Source organism: Aplysia californica, unplaced genomic scaffold (assembly GCF_000002075.1).
Source record: "Aplysia californica isolate F4 #8 unplaced genomic scaffold, AplCal3.0 scaffold00003, whole genome shotgun sequence".
NCBI lineage: Eukaryota > Metazoa > Mollusca > Gastropoda > Aplysiida > Aplysiidae > Aplysia > Aplysia californica.
The window spans coordinates 1089966-1109746 of NW_004797273.1; the positions used below are offsets into that span (position 1 = coordinate 1089966).

Here is a 19781-nt window from a genome sequence, read left to right on the forward strand (position 1 = left end):
CACACACACACAAACAGTTACACACACAAACACAAACACACGCACACACGCACGCACGCCCGCACGCATGGATACAGTCAACACAAACGCCCGAGCACCATTGCGTGCTGCACAACAAAGGCAACTATCTCGAACTCGAACAGCAACCTTCCGCATATCAGCAAAATTCTTAACTTTCCCAGTCCAAATGTTCGGCTGATAACTATAATATTTAGAAGTTCCACCTCTCACCCCTTCCCCAAACCCTCTAGAATGTCGTTGTTTCTTCCTCTGTCTCTACACCCCATTCGTCTCTCTCTCTCTCTCTCTCTCTCTTTCTCTCTCTCTTTCTCTCTCTCTCTCTCTCTCTCTCTCTCTCTCTCTCTCTCTCTTTCCATTCCCTCTCTCATTAGTTCAATCTCTCTGAAAACGGTTTCTCTGACGGTATTAATTTCCGGTCTAACTTGTAGTGTTCCCTATGTGGCAGAGAGGCACTTAACAAATGACCTGGGTGGAATCCTAAGAGACGCCGCCGGGCGCCAAAAACAGCAGGTCTTGATCGATCTGATAGTAAACAGATGAGGTTGGCAGATCAGAAGTGGGGCAAATGATTGGCAGTGAAAGTTTGTTGTTTTTTTACTCTGCTTAAAGAACCCATCACACCTGAAAGCGAACGTTGTAACATTTTCAGACCAAGATTTGACTTGTAGTCATTGATTCTAACGTGTGTTTGAGTGAATGAATTTTGTTAATATTGGGCACTGTTAATCAAACATGTAATGTATTTATTGATTTTACTTTTGGGATCAACATGATACCAAAAAATACCAATTAAAAGAAGAAAAAAAAAACGATCTCAGTTCTTTCTATCAGGTAACATGTCGCGAATGTGGGGTGTGGGTTTGAGAGTAAGAGGTGCATCATTTTTTACTCTAAGTAAGAGTTTTATGGCACTTCAACACAATAAGGTCATATAAGTGCTGGAGATTAGAGGTGTTACAAGAGAGTAACAAAGATGAGAGATCAGGACGATAGACGTTTGGTAGGAAAATAGGAGCAAACCACACCAGAGCACCCGCCAACCACCACGCATCATTTTTATGAATCCAAAACTGAACCATACGAACATTCGCTTTGAATCAGTATCATAAGGGATTGTTCTGCTGATCGATTATTAGGACGCCATTATTTTAGCTTTTGAGTTACATTTTTATACTCGGATTCATGACAAAAAAGAATTGTTGGTTTTTTTCCTCACTGTCAGTTTACACATATTTTTATTATGCCCAGTAGAACTACTCAAATTATAAATAATTTACAGTGCATTTAACTGGTGTACACTATGGGACACAGGACTTTTTAAAAGCATATTGTTAAACGTTTACGGGAAAGATTTGCCAACCTCTGTAGCATGTATGATTACGAACTTGACTAACATGCAACTGGTTCAATTTGCGACCAATGTAGATAAATCCGTGTTTTTTTCACTTCTCTAAATTGGTTTCGCACTGTATGGACCCCAACGTATACATTGTAGTAAAGGACCCTGCTTTCGAAAAAATATTATAAATATTAAACTCTAATAATGTTAATTATGATTATTAAACAATAATTTATATAAATTAAATATCTAAGTGAGCATACACAACAGTGATCATTTCAGTCAAAAATGCTTTGGTCAGGAATTTTGGCTCATTTGATTCGGTAAAAGATTTGATGGCAGGTCTGTGAACTGCTGTAGCTTGAATCAGCGGAATATGAAAAGGCAAAAAAGAGGTAGGAGGGACATTTTTAATCAGTTTAATGATTGTCTACCCTAAACTTTTGCAAGAGACATGCTCTCACAGAAAGGTTCGTGATTTCGAGCAAGGTATGATTATTATGAGCTTATAGCATGCACTGTATTGGAAACAGATTATAACAAGTACTATGCTGATCAATACTCAAATGGCACAGCTACACTAGGTCATAACAATCTCGATTGATAACAAAACGAGTCATGGGAAAATCTTGTATGCTTGTCGGAAGGCAATGATTAAATTTTTAAATTAATATTCATTGATATCTCTGCACTTTGTCAATGCAAAATTGTCTACATCCATCTTTTGAATGATACTGATGAAGAACACGAGCCTTGGGCAGGGCAGAAAAGTCATGGGTTGATTTGTAAAAAACATCAAATTTATAGAAGCACAGCAGAAACCCAAAAAAAACCCCCAACAACATCAACACAGCAGCTACAAAAAGCGCAGCAGCAGTAAAATAGCACAGCAACAGCAGAAGCAGCAGTTATAAAAAAAATAACACATTGACAGCAAAAAGCACAGAAGCAATAAAGAGCACGCTAACAATCAACAAAGTACAAAGACATAAAAAAACACAACAGCAGCAAAATGCACAGCAGCAATAAACAACAGCAGCAGCAGCAGCTACAGGAACAACAAAAGCAAAGAAAATAACACCAGGCACCACCAAGATCCACAGCCCCTGTCCTTGACTCGGATGCACTTTTATTTTTTCCCCCTCTCCAAAGGACTTCGCGATGGCATTCAACCGAACCGACGATGAGGGCCGCTGCAGCCAAACAGCCAGCGACCTGGGCGTCTACGTTCGACTTATCTCCCTTTCCATCACTGACCAGGCGTCGCTGCAGAGATCCCTACAAGAAGTGTGCTATTCAAACTTCACCATCGCTACTCGTACCTGGAATATGTCGTTACAGGTGTGGAGTGTGGGGAACAGAATGTTGGCGCCCCCGACTGTCTGTCTGTCTGTCTGTCTGTCTGTCTGTCTGTCTGTCTGTCTGTCTGTTTGTCTGTCTGTTTGTTTGTCTGTTTGTATGTCTCTTTCTATTCATCCTTAGTCTCTTTCTGATTGTTTGGCTGTCTAGCTCTCTCTTTTCTCTTTCTCTCTCTCTCTCTCTCTCTCTCTCTCTCTCTCTCTCTCTCTCTCTCTCTCTCTCTCTCTCTCTCTCTCTCTCTCTCTCCCTCTCTCTCTGCCTTTCTCTCTGTCTCTTTCCCTCTCTTCCTCCATGTTTGTGCGTGTGTGTGTGCTAGACACTCTCTCTCTCTCTCTCTCTCTCTCTCTCTCTCTCTCTCTCTCTCTCACACACACACACACACACACACACACACACACACACACACACACACACACACACACACAAACACGCACACACACACACAAACGCAAATTATATATATATATATATATATATATACATATATATATATATATATATAACATAATATCTGGCTGTCAGCTATTTCTCTATTTACAGCATACCCTCTTACTTTCTACTGATCTGACATTTTACTTGTTCTTTTTTTTGTTTTTCTTTTAGCTATCCCCTTACTGTTCTGCTTATTTCTGTTGTGTTTTTTATTTTTAAAAACCCACTTGTCCCCCCAATCTTATAACCTTTACCTCTCCCACCCAAACCAACGAACCACACCCGAGCGAAGTCATAATAAACTTACTTTTATTGAAATATAACTTATTGTCTATCTATAATGGGCAGTCTTTGCCTTACATCAAAGTCTGCTACATACTGATAATATGACGTCATACTCAAACCATAAAAACACTGTCAATAGAACATAACAAAATTATCCAATTTGTAGATTTTTGTTTAGATGTAGATATTTTACGCTCCAATCACATTTTAGATCGTTTAATTAGGAGAAGGGTTTCGACTTTTTCTGTTAGGGTTAACCCGGGCTGAGAAGGACACACGGTCCAAGCAGAAAGACCGAGATACTCAATTTTAAAAAAATCTCCGCCCACAGGACTCGAGCTTGGGTTCCATGCGTGCCAAATGCACTGCGCCGAACTTCGACACTACAGTCACTTGTTCTTTAAAGACACCCTTACTTGTTAACCTTATCAGTACGTCCTGGAGTCATTTTGTACCTCCAGGGTTGTATTCTTCACATTTTAGAATACTTCTAGTACGAAGATCTCTTTGAAACTTTCAATATTTCTCAAAAAAATCATTTTGACAGACAGCTATGCAAAGCGTACGGATAGGATTAACGAGTAAATTTCCTCTTTGGAAAGTGGTGGCACAGTTTCCCACGTCGTATGGATACGATAGTGAAACATGACGTACGCAGAGGGTTAAAGTGTGGGTAATGGTTGTATAAATGTTTATTTGTACTGGGATATGCCTTTGCAAGATGAACCATGTCCAATGTCTGTCTTTTCCTCAGGCTTTTCCTAATGAAATTCCCTGGCACGTGATGCACCCATCCAGAAGGCGCTCGCCCTACTCGCTGTCTCCGTGTATCACTATTGTCGCGAACAATCACCTGGAGCAGAGGGAAGGTACTGTCCTTTGATTGTTCGTTTAGAAGTGTATCGTGTGTGTGTGTGTGTGTGTGTGTGTGTGTGTGTGTGTGTGTGTGTGTGTGTACATGTGTTTTTCTTCTTGTGCGCGTACACACAAGTAAAGACCTTACTTATTTCGAAAAAAATTCCTAAATTCGAGTTACAATGCTTGTCTTGGTGTGTACAACAGTCTGTAGATAAAATGTTTATTTATGATCATGTATTCCCTCACACAGAATGTCTACCCAATCAAATCCTTCTGAACTTCTTAGACCCGCTTATTAGTCATAAAATACACAGAGTTGCAGCATGTTTGCAATGTGTAGTCCTCTACTAAAAAGTATGCCGTTTCTTCCTTTCAGATGGGATCATGCGGGTTGGAACCACAACTCCAGACCCCAACTCCCAAGACCAAGTATCCGAGACCCCTCCATTTATCCGGCTCTCCAGCCTCATCGCCTGTCCTCACGTGCGCCTCTTCCCGCACGAGTACGCCGTGGCCGGACCAGGATGCGAGCTCACATTGGCGTGGCGGGATCCCGAGGACAAACTCTCCAACGACCGCTTCATCATGGATCTCGAAGGAAACGTCACTATCTGTTTGGAGGACTTCCTTCCCAAAGTAAAAGGGGAGGGACGGCGTCGGACGATGGAAGAGACGATACTTGCTTACGCTCTGCTCCCTATATCTATTTTTTGTTTAATCTTGTGTCTTATTGTTTATTTGGTATTTGCCGTGCTCAGAACGCTTCCCGGAAAGAACAATATGGTTCTTATATCTTCCCTGTTGTGCTGCCATTCTGCTTTACTTGTCGGTTACGTAATTGATGACGTCAGCGATTCTTGCGGAATAGTGGGCGTTGTTAGCCATTATTTCGCCCTCTGTCTTCACTGTGCTCTCCTTGTATGTTCGTATCATGTGTATGCTATTTTCACGACAATGCATTTATCTGCAAACATTCCCCGCGAGAATAGAACCTTCCTGCTGTATGTCTTTTTCGTAATTTTTGCTCCAATTGTAGTGGTAGTAATCGTCATTGTAGTCAATGTAGCTCTTGATGAGAACGGATCCCACATTGGGTACGGTAAACTTGCAATATGCCTCCTGAGTTCAGAAACTGGTGCATGGACTGCCTTATTCATCCCATCGATAATCATAATAATAATAAATCTCACTCTGTTTTGCTTAACTTACGCGTCACTTCGACAAAACAAAGACATTGAGACAAACATCACCGATGAAAGACACGTTCACTTTTACATCAGAGCCACTGTTTTGGCATTCATTGCCTGGACATTCTACTTAATCAGCGTTTCGATGCCGTCTCCGATAATCAGAATCATATTTATCGTATTTCAGTGCCTTCTTGGGGTTTACATATTCATCGCTCTGATTTTGACCCGCAGAATTTCAGGACTTTTGTTCACCTTTTGCTGTGAAGATCGGCCCAATAGCAAGGATGTTACTTCATTCAAAATTGGAGGGGTAGCTCGTAACTCAACAAAGAATCCTACTATTGTAGTAACTGGCTTTAGGAAGACTGGTTCAGAATCTGACAATGAGAAGCTCTCCGGAAACGGAAGTGGGTACAATGCCAATATGGCAGATACGTACACGTGACACACATGTGTGTGAACTCGATTCTAATGTATGAAAAAGAACCCAGTTTTGGCGTAAGGAAATAATATTGAATGTAAAATGCGTTTGATAGACCGGACAACGTCTTTTGCTGTCCAAGTGCTTGTTTCACAAAGGCTCGCGATCAGTCTCAATACTCACATTTGGACAGTTAAATTTTTACCCTAAGTAAACGTGATAAAAACAGAGAATGGACCGTCTCATCTCTGTACGGATCGTTTTGAAACGAAATGATAAAACTACAAATATATATTATTTTTTTTTGGGGGGGGGGGGGTGTGAATGAAGAGTATAAGGAAAAACCCAGGAACTGGTAAATACGAATCACAGTAGCGATACATTATTGACAGTGAAAGTATTGACACAAGCATACTCACAACTGCACCCCCCCCCCACCCCCAATCACACACATAGTATACACCTGCACACGCATGCACATACGATGTAATTACATACGCGCACTCAAGCACACACATGCACGCAAACACACATACATACATACACACACACACACACACACACATACACACACACACACACACACACACACACACACACTATTATGCACTTTCACACACGCACAAAATAAATGAGAGGGGGGGGGGGGGTGCTGCAACAGAGATGTGAGACTAAACAAACTAAGACAGCGCATGTTGAGGATTTGCTAAACAAAATATGTGTGAACTTAGTGCTATCTTGTACTGAATCATATTTTTCACCCTTTTGATATCTCTGAAAGTGCTAAATTGCAGACGCTAAAATGGGGGTTAGTACAACATGAGCCTAAAACCCTACGGAACACTGGCGGTTACTGTAATAAATTTGGGCTCAAATGGACGGTTTTTCAATGGTCTTGTCAGCTGTGACAAATACTCAACAGAGTCGGAAACTGGAGTCGGTATAAGATAGCACTCGATCAGCTTGCGATAGGCGAAAAATTGTTTGTACAAGTACCAAAGTACTTAGTCGCCTTCCCATTAAGAGATGAGCAGTTTTATGACGTGATTTGAGGGCGTTTTGGGGGAAGTGTGTGTCGCACCCCTATCATCAACTGAAGGGCATTATTTATATGTATAATATTTTTGTGTAACATTTTAAGACTCCGTTCCTACTTCATTGGTACAGTGTATCCCATTTAAAAGTGATTTTTTAAGCTTTCTTTTTTGTCTACTTTTTTGCTGGCAGTAAGCTTTATGTGTTGGATGTAGCTATGGATTTGGCTCTACCTTTGCTCAGAGAATTTCTTGCAATACGATTACCTTTTTGTCTCAAGCTTTACATTGAACGTTAGGAACGAAGAGGCCAAAAATGGACATTATAGACATGCACGGATACACAGCAAAACGTCGCGACACAAAATAACGTGTAATGGGAAGGATTTTTGTTGTTGTACTCAGGTGATGTAAGTTCAATCCCCGTTGGGGTAAATGGGAGGGGGGGGTGGCTGAAATGTGTTTGTTTGTTTGTTTGTTTGTGTTTGGGGTATTTTTTTGTTTATTTTGTTTTTTTTTCGTTTTATTAATATGTTTTCAATTAAGCATATTATCCACCTGTCGGCGGGAATGCCGTATCCAAACCCAACCCAGTTGTTGTGGTGGATGGATACATAGACAATCGGATTTCCAATAAAACAAATTAAACGCTGAAAAGATAAAACGATATTAATTGAGCATTTTGAAAAGTATGACTTCATGAATCTTGTTTTTGTACACGTATTAACATGTCGTTGAGAATGTAAATGTATGCCACTTCAAAGTTTCATACTATTTAATGTGAAAATAAGTGCTTTCTGCTGTCTAGTTTTGATGAGTTGACGCTAATATACTGCTTGTAATAAAATAAATATTTGATCTCAAGACTTCTTCACGTCTTTTTCTGTCCACATAAGTACGAACTATTGTGTAAGCATAATGTGTGACCACAAGAGGTCGACAGACACCGCTAAGTCTCCTTGAATTTTTGCTTCCAAAAATATGCTTTGATTCATTCGATCACAGTAGTTTTGAAACAGAAATCCCCATCCTTTTTAGAAATCTTCAACTCGTTTTCTCAAGAGTTTCTTTGTCTGTTCCCATTTACAGGATCAACCATTCCACAAAACTATAATTTCTATGCAGATACTAGTCTAGTTTTGTGGGAGAGAAATAATGTCTCCATCTTTCCTTTTCCTGAGTTCTTTCAGGTAAAAGTTGAGACAATTACGTTTACGAGGGGAAATGTGTGCCAATGCGTGGTTGGAGAGTGTCAATTGTAGGTCCACCATCTTTTCTTTCCCTCTATTATTTCTATCTACCTGTCGTGCTTTGTTTTAGTTTTAATAAAAGTTTGACGGCACTTACAACACAATAAGATCATAGAGGTGCCAAATATCAGAGGAAACAGACACAGAAAAAAGAAAAGGATATAAGGACGATACACATTTTAATAAGAAAGAAGGAGCAAACCACATTAGAGCACTCGCCAACTGTCCACCTGTCCTACTTTTCCCCCCAAATAGATGAGTTTTATACGATTATAATGTTGATGTACTTTTATTTACTCCAACAAATTAATAATAATCTTGCCATCTTGATGCAGAACATTTGGTTTTTAAACAGGAAATTCCCCAAAATTCTGCTTGGCGCTGTTGTGGTGTAACTTATTGATCTATGTATTTTATGGAGTTCCGCTTCCGCACCATTATAGTAACTTTTATTCAGAAATGGAATCTCACACAATTTTCAAAACATCAGGGGCTGGCACAGTATAGGTAAACCTGTGCACTACTTGTACAAAGGGCCCTGTTGTTTCGGGTAATGTTGGTCCGTGTATTAGATTTGTAGTTGGCACTTCCATTATAAAAGACCTAATGATTTTGTAGGTCAATGGCTAATTTAGGTTATAGATCATGCGGTCCTCCTATTAGATTCTATATTTTATTGTTTTTGTTCTGTTTATTTTTAATTTTCAAGTCAGAATGACGTTTTATTTGTATATGTATGTATGTGAGGGTGTGTGCTTGCATACGTGTGTTTGTGTGTGTGTGTGTGTGTGTGTGTGTGTGTGTGTGTGTGTGTGTGTGTGTGTGTGTGTATGTGTGTGTGTGTGTGTGTATGTGTGTTTGCGTGCGCACGCGTGAGTGTACATATGAGTTTGTCGAGGGGGAGAGGCAGTGATGTTATTTACCAACCCCAGAACAAAAGCTGCTACATATATGCGTTTGACTCAGATGTGTTCGAATCTGATATAAAATACGAGTCGGATAAAATAAAATTCATCTGGGTTAATAAGTCTTTACCAAAGATATATAAGCAACATCAAAATATTATGATATCCAAAGCCTATGAATTGGCTATGATGAGAGATGCAACAAACCGGAATTCTTAATTCTCTTCTTCATTTTCTTAAATTTAATCAATAGGACCAGCAGATTATTCTGACAGGTACTTCAAAACAGTAACAATAATATTTTACAGTCGAACCTGTCCGAAATTACCACCAGGTGTCGTCCTCTTAGACAACTTTATTAGGATATATTACAACAACAAAGACAAAAGGAGAAGGGGGAGGCTGGAGTGGAAAGTGATCTTTTGTACATGTGATAATCTTGGACGGGTGGTCGTTACAGCAGATTCGACTGCACTTTCCAAATAAGTGTTTGACCTGCCTTCTCCGTTTCTCACTTCGGTCAACTACTAACTCAACTCTCTCCCCCTCTTCTCCAATAAATCCATCCACCCATATGGAAGCCTAGACATCGGAGCCCTTGTATCCTTTCTCATTATACATAGATTTAAGTCCATAATATGTACTAAGGTACATAATACTTGTAATTCCGGTACAGGTAGTTATGTCCAGCTTCAGGATTTTGTCAAGTCGATTCTTGTGTAAAGGGAGATAAATGCTTGGTTTTTCTTGCTGTTGTGGTTGCTGAATGGTTACCTTCCTTTGAATGATTTGTTATCTTTGATGCCAATGTTTTCAATATTCCCAAGTTGTTGCCTTTGTGAGAAAACCATAAACAATGAGGATCCTTTTCAAAACATTTTTAAATATGTAGAGTAGTTCACTGGGTTCACTAGGATATGTTTGCACTTATTTTTTTCCGTTTATCTTATTCAGTTTGAAGATATGAATGGATTACAATCCTATCATGTCCATTTTTATGGTTCACAACATGAACAAAAGATAATGTGCATATTTATTATTACCACATGTACTATTAACGTAGTTAAGAGCAACGACAGATGAAAAGATATTACACATTATTGTATTCTGACGAAGTTCCTAACTTGCATTATGGCGTGATCATGTTGTAAGAGGTGACTCGACACTGCTAAAACTACCAAAGTCATTATCGCTGCCACGCGGTCACTTCCCAGTTTTATCTTTCGACTCATGGCTAACAGCAGTCAGTCAGTATCTTTTTGTGTGTGTGGGGGGGGGGGTGGAAATGTTGCTAAATCACCCATTATAAACCCAACTCACACAAGGGGAAGTTAACACTCATTGCACTATGTGAGTATGCCAATAAGATATTTTTACCTGTTATTCCCTCACCGCCAAGTAACGTCACTCTTTCTCGCCATGAGGGAGCCTAAGTGATAATTCAGAAGATAAACATTACAGGTGTTTATTGTGTAAGGTTTTAGGTACGAGATTTGTCGAGTCTTGCGTCCCTCTGCTTGTCTGGACCTTACTGTTACTGTGCTTTCAATCTGGATATTTCTTTTTGATTTAAAAAAAAGGGGGGGGTATGACAAAAGTGGACCTTATCGTACTGAGTTTCCATAAACTGGACACAACAGTCGCTGTAGACATGATATACATTTCCTATGTTTTGTCTTATATTACAGCGTCATCGCTCTTTGGTAGGTGACCCATGGCCAGCAATAAGCGACGGCAGAAAAATCGCACCAAGTACAATCACAATCTTCAGAACTCTGCATTTCTTTGGACCTTGGCACCCTTCGAATGAGGTCACTTTTCCGACTTACTCCGCAGAAATCATAAACCATCTTTTACTTTTATACACAAAATTGATATACATCTAGGAACAAATTGAAAACAGTGAAAGCAAATCCTTAAGCTCCTCAGCAACAGCAAGAGTAACAGCAACAGCGTCAGCAACAGCAATAAGTATCTTGAACAACCTGTAGGCTCCTACATAGCTTTTCGATGTTCGACTATGTCGTGACCCAGCCTAAAGATCTGCGATGCCAAAATACTTAACGCTGAGCTTCCTTGACTCTTTCCATTCCTTCTTTTGCGAGTCTGACGACCTGTTCAGCATTCTGCTGCCCCTGTGTTTTATCACGTGGTATATTTTCATCTACAAACACCACCAGCGAATGCGGGCGTACAGACAGGAGATGGCAGAGAGGGCTTTGAGAAAAAGATTAAGGAGCAGAAAAACCTGCACGCAGAAGCAGGGCAGGAGAGGCGGTGGGAATGGTACATGTTCCATGTGTTCCTGTCATCTGAACTAAATAGATTTTTAATTTGGACTAAGGCTCTGGAGAGTGACTTCTTTGGCGAATCGTCAGACTTCAGGATTGGAGGAATATGAACTCCACAGCGTCAAGCCTGAAGGAAGTTTGGTGAACTTCACGAAAAATGAATTAAATGTTTTTTATATAAAAAGTCTGAAATCTTTCGATCATTTCTTTGGTATTCCCACCCTTTACTATGTTCGAAAATAAAGTTAGAGAAAATAGTCAAAACATCTTTGGAGTTGAATTATGTTTGGCTAACACTAAAGTAGGTCGAAGAAGAGAAAGACAGACAGGCAGACACAAACAGAAAGACAGACGTATGGGTGGGGGGATGGATAGATGGATGGATAGATAAACGACAAGGCTTTTTTTTAAAGCAAATAGGCCTACGTATAAAAAGGGGCAGGCAGGCTTAATTAATTATTATGAGCTGAAGCAAACAACAATCAGAACAACATGATAATGTACTCAGTTGGTGCAACCTGTCAACTGGAGAAAGTGGCGAGGTACCAAGTCTCAGTGCTCCTTTTTTGTCATTGCTAAATTACAGAGACATTTTTCCGATTGGTATTAAAATAATTATTAGGCAATTCTGTGGATGTATGCTGAGCGCTAAAGTTGACGCCATAACGCCCATAGGATTTTGTGACGTGCAGATTCGATGGGGAATTAAGTGGTTCTTTACTGAGAGTAATTTTGATTCTTTATCTAGGTTTTGGGGGATTTTCTGGAACAGCACTTGAGATGGAGAAACCTTAGGTTCAATTTCACACTTCCATAAAACAATCAATTAAAGACCTGTGATACTGTGATACGTGCTTTGCTGTCTCACTCAAGAGACTCGAGTTCGTCTCCCGGGTGGGAAGAAATTACTATTACCTCGGTCTTTCTGCTGCGGCGTTGCTTCCTTCTCAGTCAGGGCTGAACCTGACAGGCAGAATCAGAAGCCTGCCATCTAAATAATCTAAAATGTGTAGACTGGGGCGTAAAACACCTACATTGAAGAAAAGAACCATGACACCATTCCAATTCAAAAGATTTAAGACTGTGCATGCGTGCATGCTTTAGATTTAAAATCCCATGGCAACATGATTTATTTAGGCTAAGAAAAGACAAAAAGCACGGTTTCCAGAAACTTAACCGACCTTGAGATACCTACTCTAAAGTTGTTGCAAAAATTCTCATTGAACTTATGATATCTCAACTGTTTTATCTTACTGTATGCTCTCTGGTAGATCTTTTCCAACATGCGTTTGTGGAAAACCGGTTAAGCTCTCTGTCATTTGACTCATATTCGAACTCGCTAGGATGGCCACTTTTTCTAAATTACTTGTACAAACGACCCCCCCCCCCTCCCCTTTTTTCATTTCTGACGGGTATTTTAATGGCACCGTCCAAGATGCCCACCTGCCTATGGCAACCAGTTTTCTCCCTGATAGCTGGTGGCAGTCTTGAACAGTGTCGACAATACTCGTCTCTTTGGCTACAGACTACGATGAGTTAAATAGATCCTAATGTCCGGTGTCTCCAATTAATATTTTCGACGTTTTAGTATGACTGGTGAGACTCAATATTTTAACCAACAATTTCGAAACAGTTCACGAGAAAGTTAAAATGTAATTTGTACGTTCTTGTTTGTAGATGCAGGTGTTTTGAAGTACATGGTTTATTTTTTTAATGCTTTATTCTCTTTACCAGTTTATAGACTTTTTTCTGCGGTGTCATAAAGTTAATATGACTGTATTTACATCGGGTCGAGTTTTAGTAGCCTGTACAACTAGTCCACCTGATGATTGATGCAGCTTATGTTTTAGTAAAGAGAAGCACGTCGACAAAACAAAGACCATTAAAATTAAGTCTGCATAAAAACCTGTAATAACAATACATGTATTTCGTCTAACAATGTCTGGAGAACCCTCGTCTATGGTACAGCGGTAGGTGCTTCGTTGTCTCATGTAGCAAATCCAAGTTCGATTCCTATGTAGGGAGAATTTTTATCGAGTGTTTCAGTCTTTTTTCTGTGAAAGTTGGCACTCATAGCAAGGATTTGAAGCCCTCCTCCAAAATAATAGTTTTGATGAAGGCGTGAAAAAAACCCGGGTTTCATTTTAAAATGACTGATGATGACCAATGCGTCTGCTTATTTTAGTTTTAGTAAGAGTTTTACGGCACTTTCAACACAATAAGGTAATATACGTGTCGAAGCTAAGATGTGTTACAAGAGAGTAACGAACACAAAATTATAGATGTTTGATAGGAAAGAAGGCGCAAACCACACCAGAGTCGAGAGCACTCGCCAATCATCCGCCATGCGCAGACGATAATATTTCGGAAAGTGGAACAGAAGAAACAAAAGGATTAAGATGACTTGTGGCTTCTGTTATGGTCAATGAGACACATTTTGCGCATTTAAAAGCCCCATTTCCACTTTTAGATGTTCACAGCTTGCGAGCAAAGTTATCTCTTGGTTTCAGCATGCTGAATTGCTCAGAAAAAAAGCAAGTCAAACATACAGAGACAGAAAAAACAAAGGGAAAGAAAAAAGTATAGGACCTGCCAGCAGCGGGCTTCCAACCCACAACGCTGGTTAAAAAAAACAAAAGCAGTTGCGACTCAGAAAAGAAGCAGAACAAGTAGATTGCATCAGAGTGAGGACATGCCATTCGTTCAGCTAGTGTCACACGGCTCTGTTGCAAATGGCCCTGGTTCAAATCTCCAAAGGAAAGGTATTGACCTTGAGTTGTTTCGGGAATTTTCAAATCTCTTCTCTCAACCACCCCCCCCCCCCCCTGTTGTTTCTGTCTTGTCTGAAACTGACGCTTAATTAAGAGGTTGCAACTCAGAGATAATTTTACAGTTGACAGGATGTTGAACCTGTAACCTTCGTCTATGGTGTAGCGATTAGGCACCTCTCTGTCGTATGCAAGAGACCTGAGTTCGATTCCCGCCCGAGTAGGGAGAATTTTTATCAAGTGACTTTGTAAGTCTTTCTGCTGGGGTGTTGTATCCCTTATTGCCCAGGTTGGCCCAAACAAGTAGGGTCATAATCCTGTCTCCTAAATTATCTAAAATGTGTCGATGGGGCATAAAAGCACCTACATAAAAAAATATATTGTAGGCCTAACCCATACAATTACTAGTTTATTGTCTGTTTTGTTTGGGACTGATTCTCCTTATGAACCCCCCCCCTCCCCACCCCCAGCTAATTATTTATGAGTAGGCCTATCCAAAATTCTGAGTCCGTCTATCTGAATATAGCAACATTTTGAAACCAAACAAAGTATTGAAGCTTTGCAACACCCTTTGAGGAGATTATAAATTGCACAGTTTTTATTCAAAATGTCAGTAATAGTTTTTACAGTTTTGCTTTTGTCGAACGACAATGTAAATGAAAGTTTCCAAACTTTGCAATTGAATTTACCCCATATCACAAGTACAATAAACTGTACAACAGGATAATGGGGGAAACACAAACAAATAGCTACAGAAAAAGATACCATCCCAGGATTAGTAATAATCCAATATAAAAATAAACTTTCACTTTGCTGTATGTAACCAGTTCAAGGAAGGTATAATAAATACAGAAGTGAAAGTGTTGCTTTATGATCATACACAATTTCACAATTAAAGATGAACGCTAAATGATACAAAACGAAAAAGCAATGAAATTGCTCCTTACATATCTACAAGGTCCATGGAGTAATGTTTACATAAACAAATTCATATCATACAAGTACAATGTCACAAAAATGCATAGCACTACGTACCAACAAAAAATACTGAAGGAAGACTATTTCTAAAAGGGAGTATGCATGAAGCAGTTCAAAGACTTTACGGGGTTGAAAGTAATAAATATAGATAAACAGTAAAGGAAATAAACATGTGCAATAGGGTAGGACAAAACAACTGCTTACATCTGTCTGATAGAGAACGCCTTAAAGTGTAGTATTGTAATTTCGAAAGTCCATCAGCAAAATGATTCTATCTGCACAAGTACAGGTGCGTTCTTTAAAAAAATAAAAAGAGCAAAATTAACATTACAGCCTTATGACTTACATTTACATGTATCATACACCACATGCTGGAGATGTCTACGTGGCTATGGTTTCACTGAGGAAACGTTCGATTATACATAATATACACACCACGCGCAATGACACCACATACATGTGTTGCTAAAGAGGATAGGGCATTGAAAAAACTGTACTATTGTTCCTCAAGGTACTCTGAGCATCAAGAGTGATGCACACTAACAGCGATTTCACACTTCTTGTCTATAAATAGAACTAGCAATCTAAATGCTAACACGAATATTATGTACAGCGCAGCTAGGTAGAGCTATTCAACGTTGAAAAACGATACACAAAATAAAATTCGTGTTCTACTGTTCATAATATTATGTGGACACACATTTTTGTAGTTATTGATGAAATTTAGCCACTTAGGCAGGTAAATATCAATTTCAATGCACAGTTTATAAAGCTGCAGTTTCTGAGGGATGATAATTGTTGGACAATGCAATGAAGCCAGTTGCTTAATGATAAGGCATGGTGATCATATTCCTCAAAAATACATTTTTCCACCCATCTCCTTGTTTATATGTGCTGTGCTTGACTTGTAATATCGTACTTTATTTTGTATTTAACGCCTATTTCTATGGATAGATGTCTTCAAATCACAGTTCTTAGGACTCTGCATTCGCATTTTAAAAGTGTCAATTCATTGTGCTTGTCTTGAAGATACCTCTGCCTCAACCCTCTTTTCTTTTTCCAAATATATACAAACGTATGTATACCAGTATGTTCTCTTTCTCTCTCTCTCTCTCTCTCTCTCTCTCTCTCTCTCTCTCTCTCTCTCTCTCCCTCTCTCTCTCTCTCTTCCTCTCTCTCTCTCTCTCTTCCTCTCTCTCTCTCGATCTCTCTCTTTCTCTCTCTTTATAACCTCTGTCTGTTTTTCCCAAACAAACACCCCCCAACAAGCCTACACATATGCACAAACATGCCAAAAACATAAACATATGTGTAAATGCATTGGCACCCACAAAAATCACACAGGCATACGCACACACACCCTCAGAACCATCCCACAAAGCCTAAGACCCATATTTTGTTACCCTGCTATGAACAGATCAAATGTTATTATTATATATGAAAGAATAATAACATTATAAAGATAACAAACTTAAGAGGATATAAATGCACCAGCAGCTTTTTTGTCAAATTTTGATATTGCATAATTTGTACTTCCACATTGCAGGTCTTTGTAGTGGAAATGCATACACAAGACTAACAAGAAACACACATTAACATGACAACAGATATCCAAATAAAAAAATTCTTTTGAAAAAAATCAAAAGAATAAAATAACGTTATGACACTCTCTCAGTCTCTGTCTGTCTTTTATCTGTCTGTCAACTTCTTTCTCTCCATTTCTCTCTCTCTTTACCTCTCTATTCTTCTCTTCTCTATCTCTCTATCTCTCTCTCTTTCTTTCTCTTTCTCTCTCTCTCTTTCTCTCTCTCTCTTTCTCTCTCTCCCTCTATTTCTCTTTCTTTCAGTCTTTCTTTCCCTCCCTCTCTATTTCTCTCTCTCTCTCTCTCTCTCTCTCTCTCTCTCTCTCTCTCTCTCTCTCTCTCTCTCTCTCTCTCTCTCTCTCTCTCTCAATCTTTCTCCTCTATGTATAGTATCTTTCTTTTGACATCTATCCAAAACTTGCACGCCAAAACCATAACTCTGTTATACATACAGAAAATAAAACGTACACAGCCTTCAAATTAATGACACAAAGTACTGTGGTAATATCTCCTCATCCTTAAAGACTAATATGTTACACATCCCTCAACTTTCAAAGTCCAGATCTCAGAAAACAATTTACGTCCAAAACAAAGCAACTCTCTGTATAACTACAAACTTTATTTTGATATTTTGTTTCCACATTGTTTTATTGATAGCCCCCTAGTATCAACTTTTAAGTTACAAAATATATTTTGGAAGAGTACCACAGAAAACAGTTCTTTCTTATAAATAATGTTGACAACTTGAGGAAAAGTTAAGTGGATGGATGGTAAGACACTAAAAACCCATCAGATTCTGTTATTTGAGGATAAAATCCCTTCCACCACCTAACAAGAGAGACAGATATATAATCATTAATGTATACATCTTGGTATTCCCTGCTAGACATCTGCTGCCCTTTGCCGGGACTTGCATGAGAAGCACATAAGAAACTTGCAGTCAAAGGACCAGCCACTCTGCTCCATCTCTATTCTATCCTTGGGATCAACATCTCCTCTACCTTCATCATCTTTTCCATTACTCTCTGGAGACAACCGAGCCTGTGAAGAGGTAAAACATAAGCACATTAGTTTAACTGAATGTTATGTAAGGTATATATTCAAGTACAATAATAGCAGTCATAATAATAATAAAAATAATAATAACATAATAAGTTTTAAAGGGTTTGTTTTTTTTAATCGATGGATATGCTTATAACAGAATGATTTCTGGGAGGCAAAAGTTAGGTGTACATAGAGGTCCAACATGTTAATGTCAAATTCAGATGTCAGATTTCTAAAGAATTTCCTATATACAATAGCTCCACTTTCACACCATGAACTAACACATACAGATCGTTATTCATCATTGTTTCTTCGTTACCTCAGTTTCATCCTGCCTTCTCCTTCCCATTCTTTCTACATCCTCGGGGTCATATCTCTTCAGCTCTAACGGCTCATCCTTGACCTTGTGAATATGCCTGGTGTCCACCCAGGCCCTGTGGGCTGGGCCTGCTGACCGACTCCCGGCCTGGCTGGGCTGACTGGAGGATGGTGGAGAGCTGTCATTGGACCGTGCCGGAGCAGACCGACTCCTTTTTGTTCCTGCAGAGCAAAAATAACCGAGTGTGACGTGTCGCGTTTGCAAGGATTGCGTTTTACTCAAAATGACAAACTGTATTTTATTTTCAGTCCTCAAGACAAACAAATCGACAACACAGTGTAAGACTTTTTTGGTCATACACTATTTTGAAAATTGACGTATGACGGAGTCTAACACTGAGAATTCAAAATGAACAAGTAGGTACCTAGAAGTAGCTAACAAATTCAAATAGGCGCCTGGAAAAACATGTAAAGTGAGAAATCAATGAAAGATTACCTATCAAACTGAACATTATATAATATGTTGAAATTAAGAAGAACTTTATGGAAAAAAAGCGATATCAAAACAATGTGACCTACTGTAAAAATAGATGTAATATTGTATGCAAACGTTGTGACAAATACAAAGCTGGTGTTTGACCCAGCACCATAGTCAGATAGCAGTGTGTGTGTGTGTGTGTGTATGTGTGTGTGTGTGTGTGTGTGTGTGCGTGTGTGTACCACGCACATAAGTGTACATGCATGAGTGTGTGTGTATGTGTTTGTGTGCGTATCTTGACCTCCTTCTAACCCCTGAGAATGACTCATCAACCTCTCTGTGGTTACGAAGCACAGCTCCAACAAATACACACTTATACTGAATTTCAACTCGTTACTCACCCTTCCGTTTTGATCCCTTCTTATTTTCGGTGGAAGACTCGCTGCCACTGTCTTCATGTCCAGATGAAGACCCCGTAGCCTCGCTGTCTCGTAACATACTCTCGTAGCCACTGCTGGTCCCTCCATGGATGTTCTCTACCTTGGCAACAGGTCTCTTGTTCCCGGGGTGAACCTCTGTGCTGATGGTGCTTAAGGAGTGGGTAGAAGATATAATCCATGAAACATTTTCATAATAAAATACAAAGGAAGAAACTAATTTTTTTTCCAGAGCAGAAGAGATAGAAAAACAAAATGATTACAACTACCAACAGCAAAAACAATATTTTGATAATGATGATAAGGATAGTAAGCATACAAAATAGTAACAATAAAGTAATAATAACAGCAAATTATTTCACGTGAGAGAGAGAGAGAGAGAGAGAGAGAGAGAGAGAGAGAGAGAGAGAGAGAGAGAGAGATGGACCGATGGACAGAGATGAAGAGAGATGGACAGAGAGAGAAAGGCAAAGGAAGAGAGAGAGAGGAGGGAGAGAAAAACAGAGAAAGAGACAGGGAGAGAGAGCGAGAGAGAGTGAGAGAGAGAGAGAGTGAGAGACAGAGACAGACCGAGACAGACAGAGACACAGAGAGAGAGAGAGAGAGAGAGAGAGAGACACACCATCGCACGCACACACACACACACACACACACACACACACACACACCCTTGTGCTTAAACGCGACTATTTTTCCCTACAAAAAACATTTTTATTTTGTAGAAAGAACAATCTCGTTTTGTACAAGCGATATATGTAAGGAGAAAGGAAGAGATTGAGAGAGAGAGAGA

General features: G+C 39.4%; 2 protein-coding genes and 1 long non-coding RNA gene across 3 annotated transcripts in view; 2 read left to right on the forward strand and 1 right to left on the reverse strand.

Annotated features, from left to right (window-relative positions):
• The window catches only part of LOC101860135, a gene marked incomplete in the record, with an annotated part of 27912 nt that extends 21734 nt beyond the window's left edge, over positions 1-6178 (forward strand). The window contains 3 exon segments of the mRNA XM_005089103.3: positions 2513-2701; positions 4191-4305; positions 4671-6178. Of these exon segments, the coding sequence (XP_005089160.2) occupies positions 2513-2701; positions 4191-4305; positions 4671-5929 (1563 nt within the window).
• Positions 6179-8619: 2441 nt separating this feature from the next.
• On the forward strand, positions 8620-11570 carry LOC106011097. The gene is made up of 2 exons (XR_001184650.1): positions 8620-8739; positions 10783-11570. It is a non-coding gene; the product is annotated as an uncharacterized LOC106011097 (long non-coding RNA).
• A 5424-nt stretch (positions 11571-16994) lies between these two features.
• LOC101851086 (kinesin-like protein KIF26B) overlaps positions 16995-19781 on the reverse strand; it is a gene marked incomplete at its 5' end in the record, with an annotated part of 7128 nt that continues 4341 nt past the window's right edge. Inside the window, 3 exons of the mRNA XM_013079396.2 lie at positions 16995-17755; positions 18078-18298; positions 18956-19143. Coding sequence (XP_012934850.1) covers positions 17597-17755; positions 18078-18298; positions 18956-19143 — 568 coding nt within the window. The remainder of the gene's footprint in view (positions 17756-18077; positions 18299-18955; positions 19144-19781) is intronic.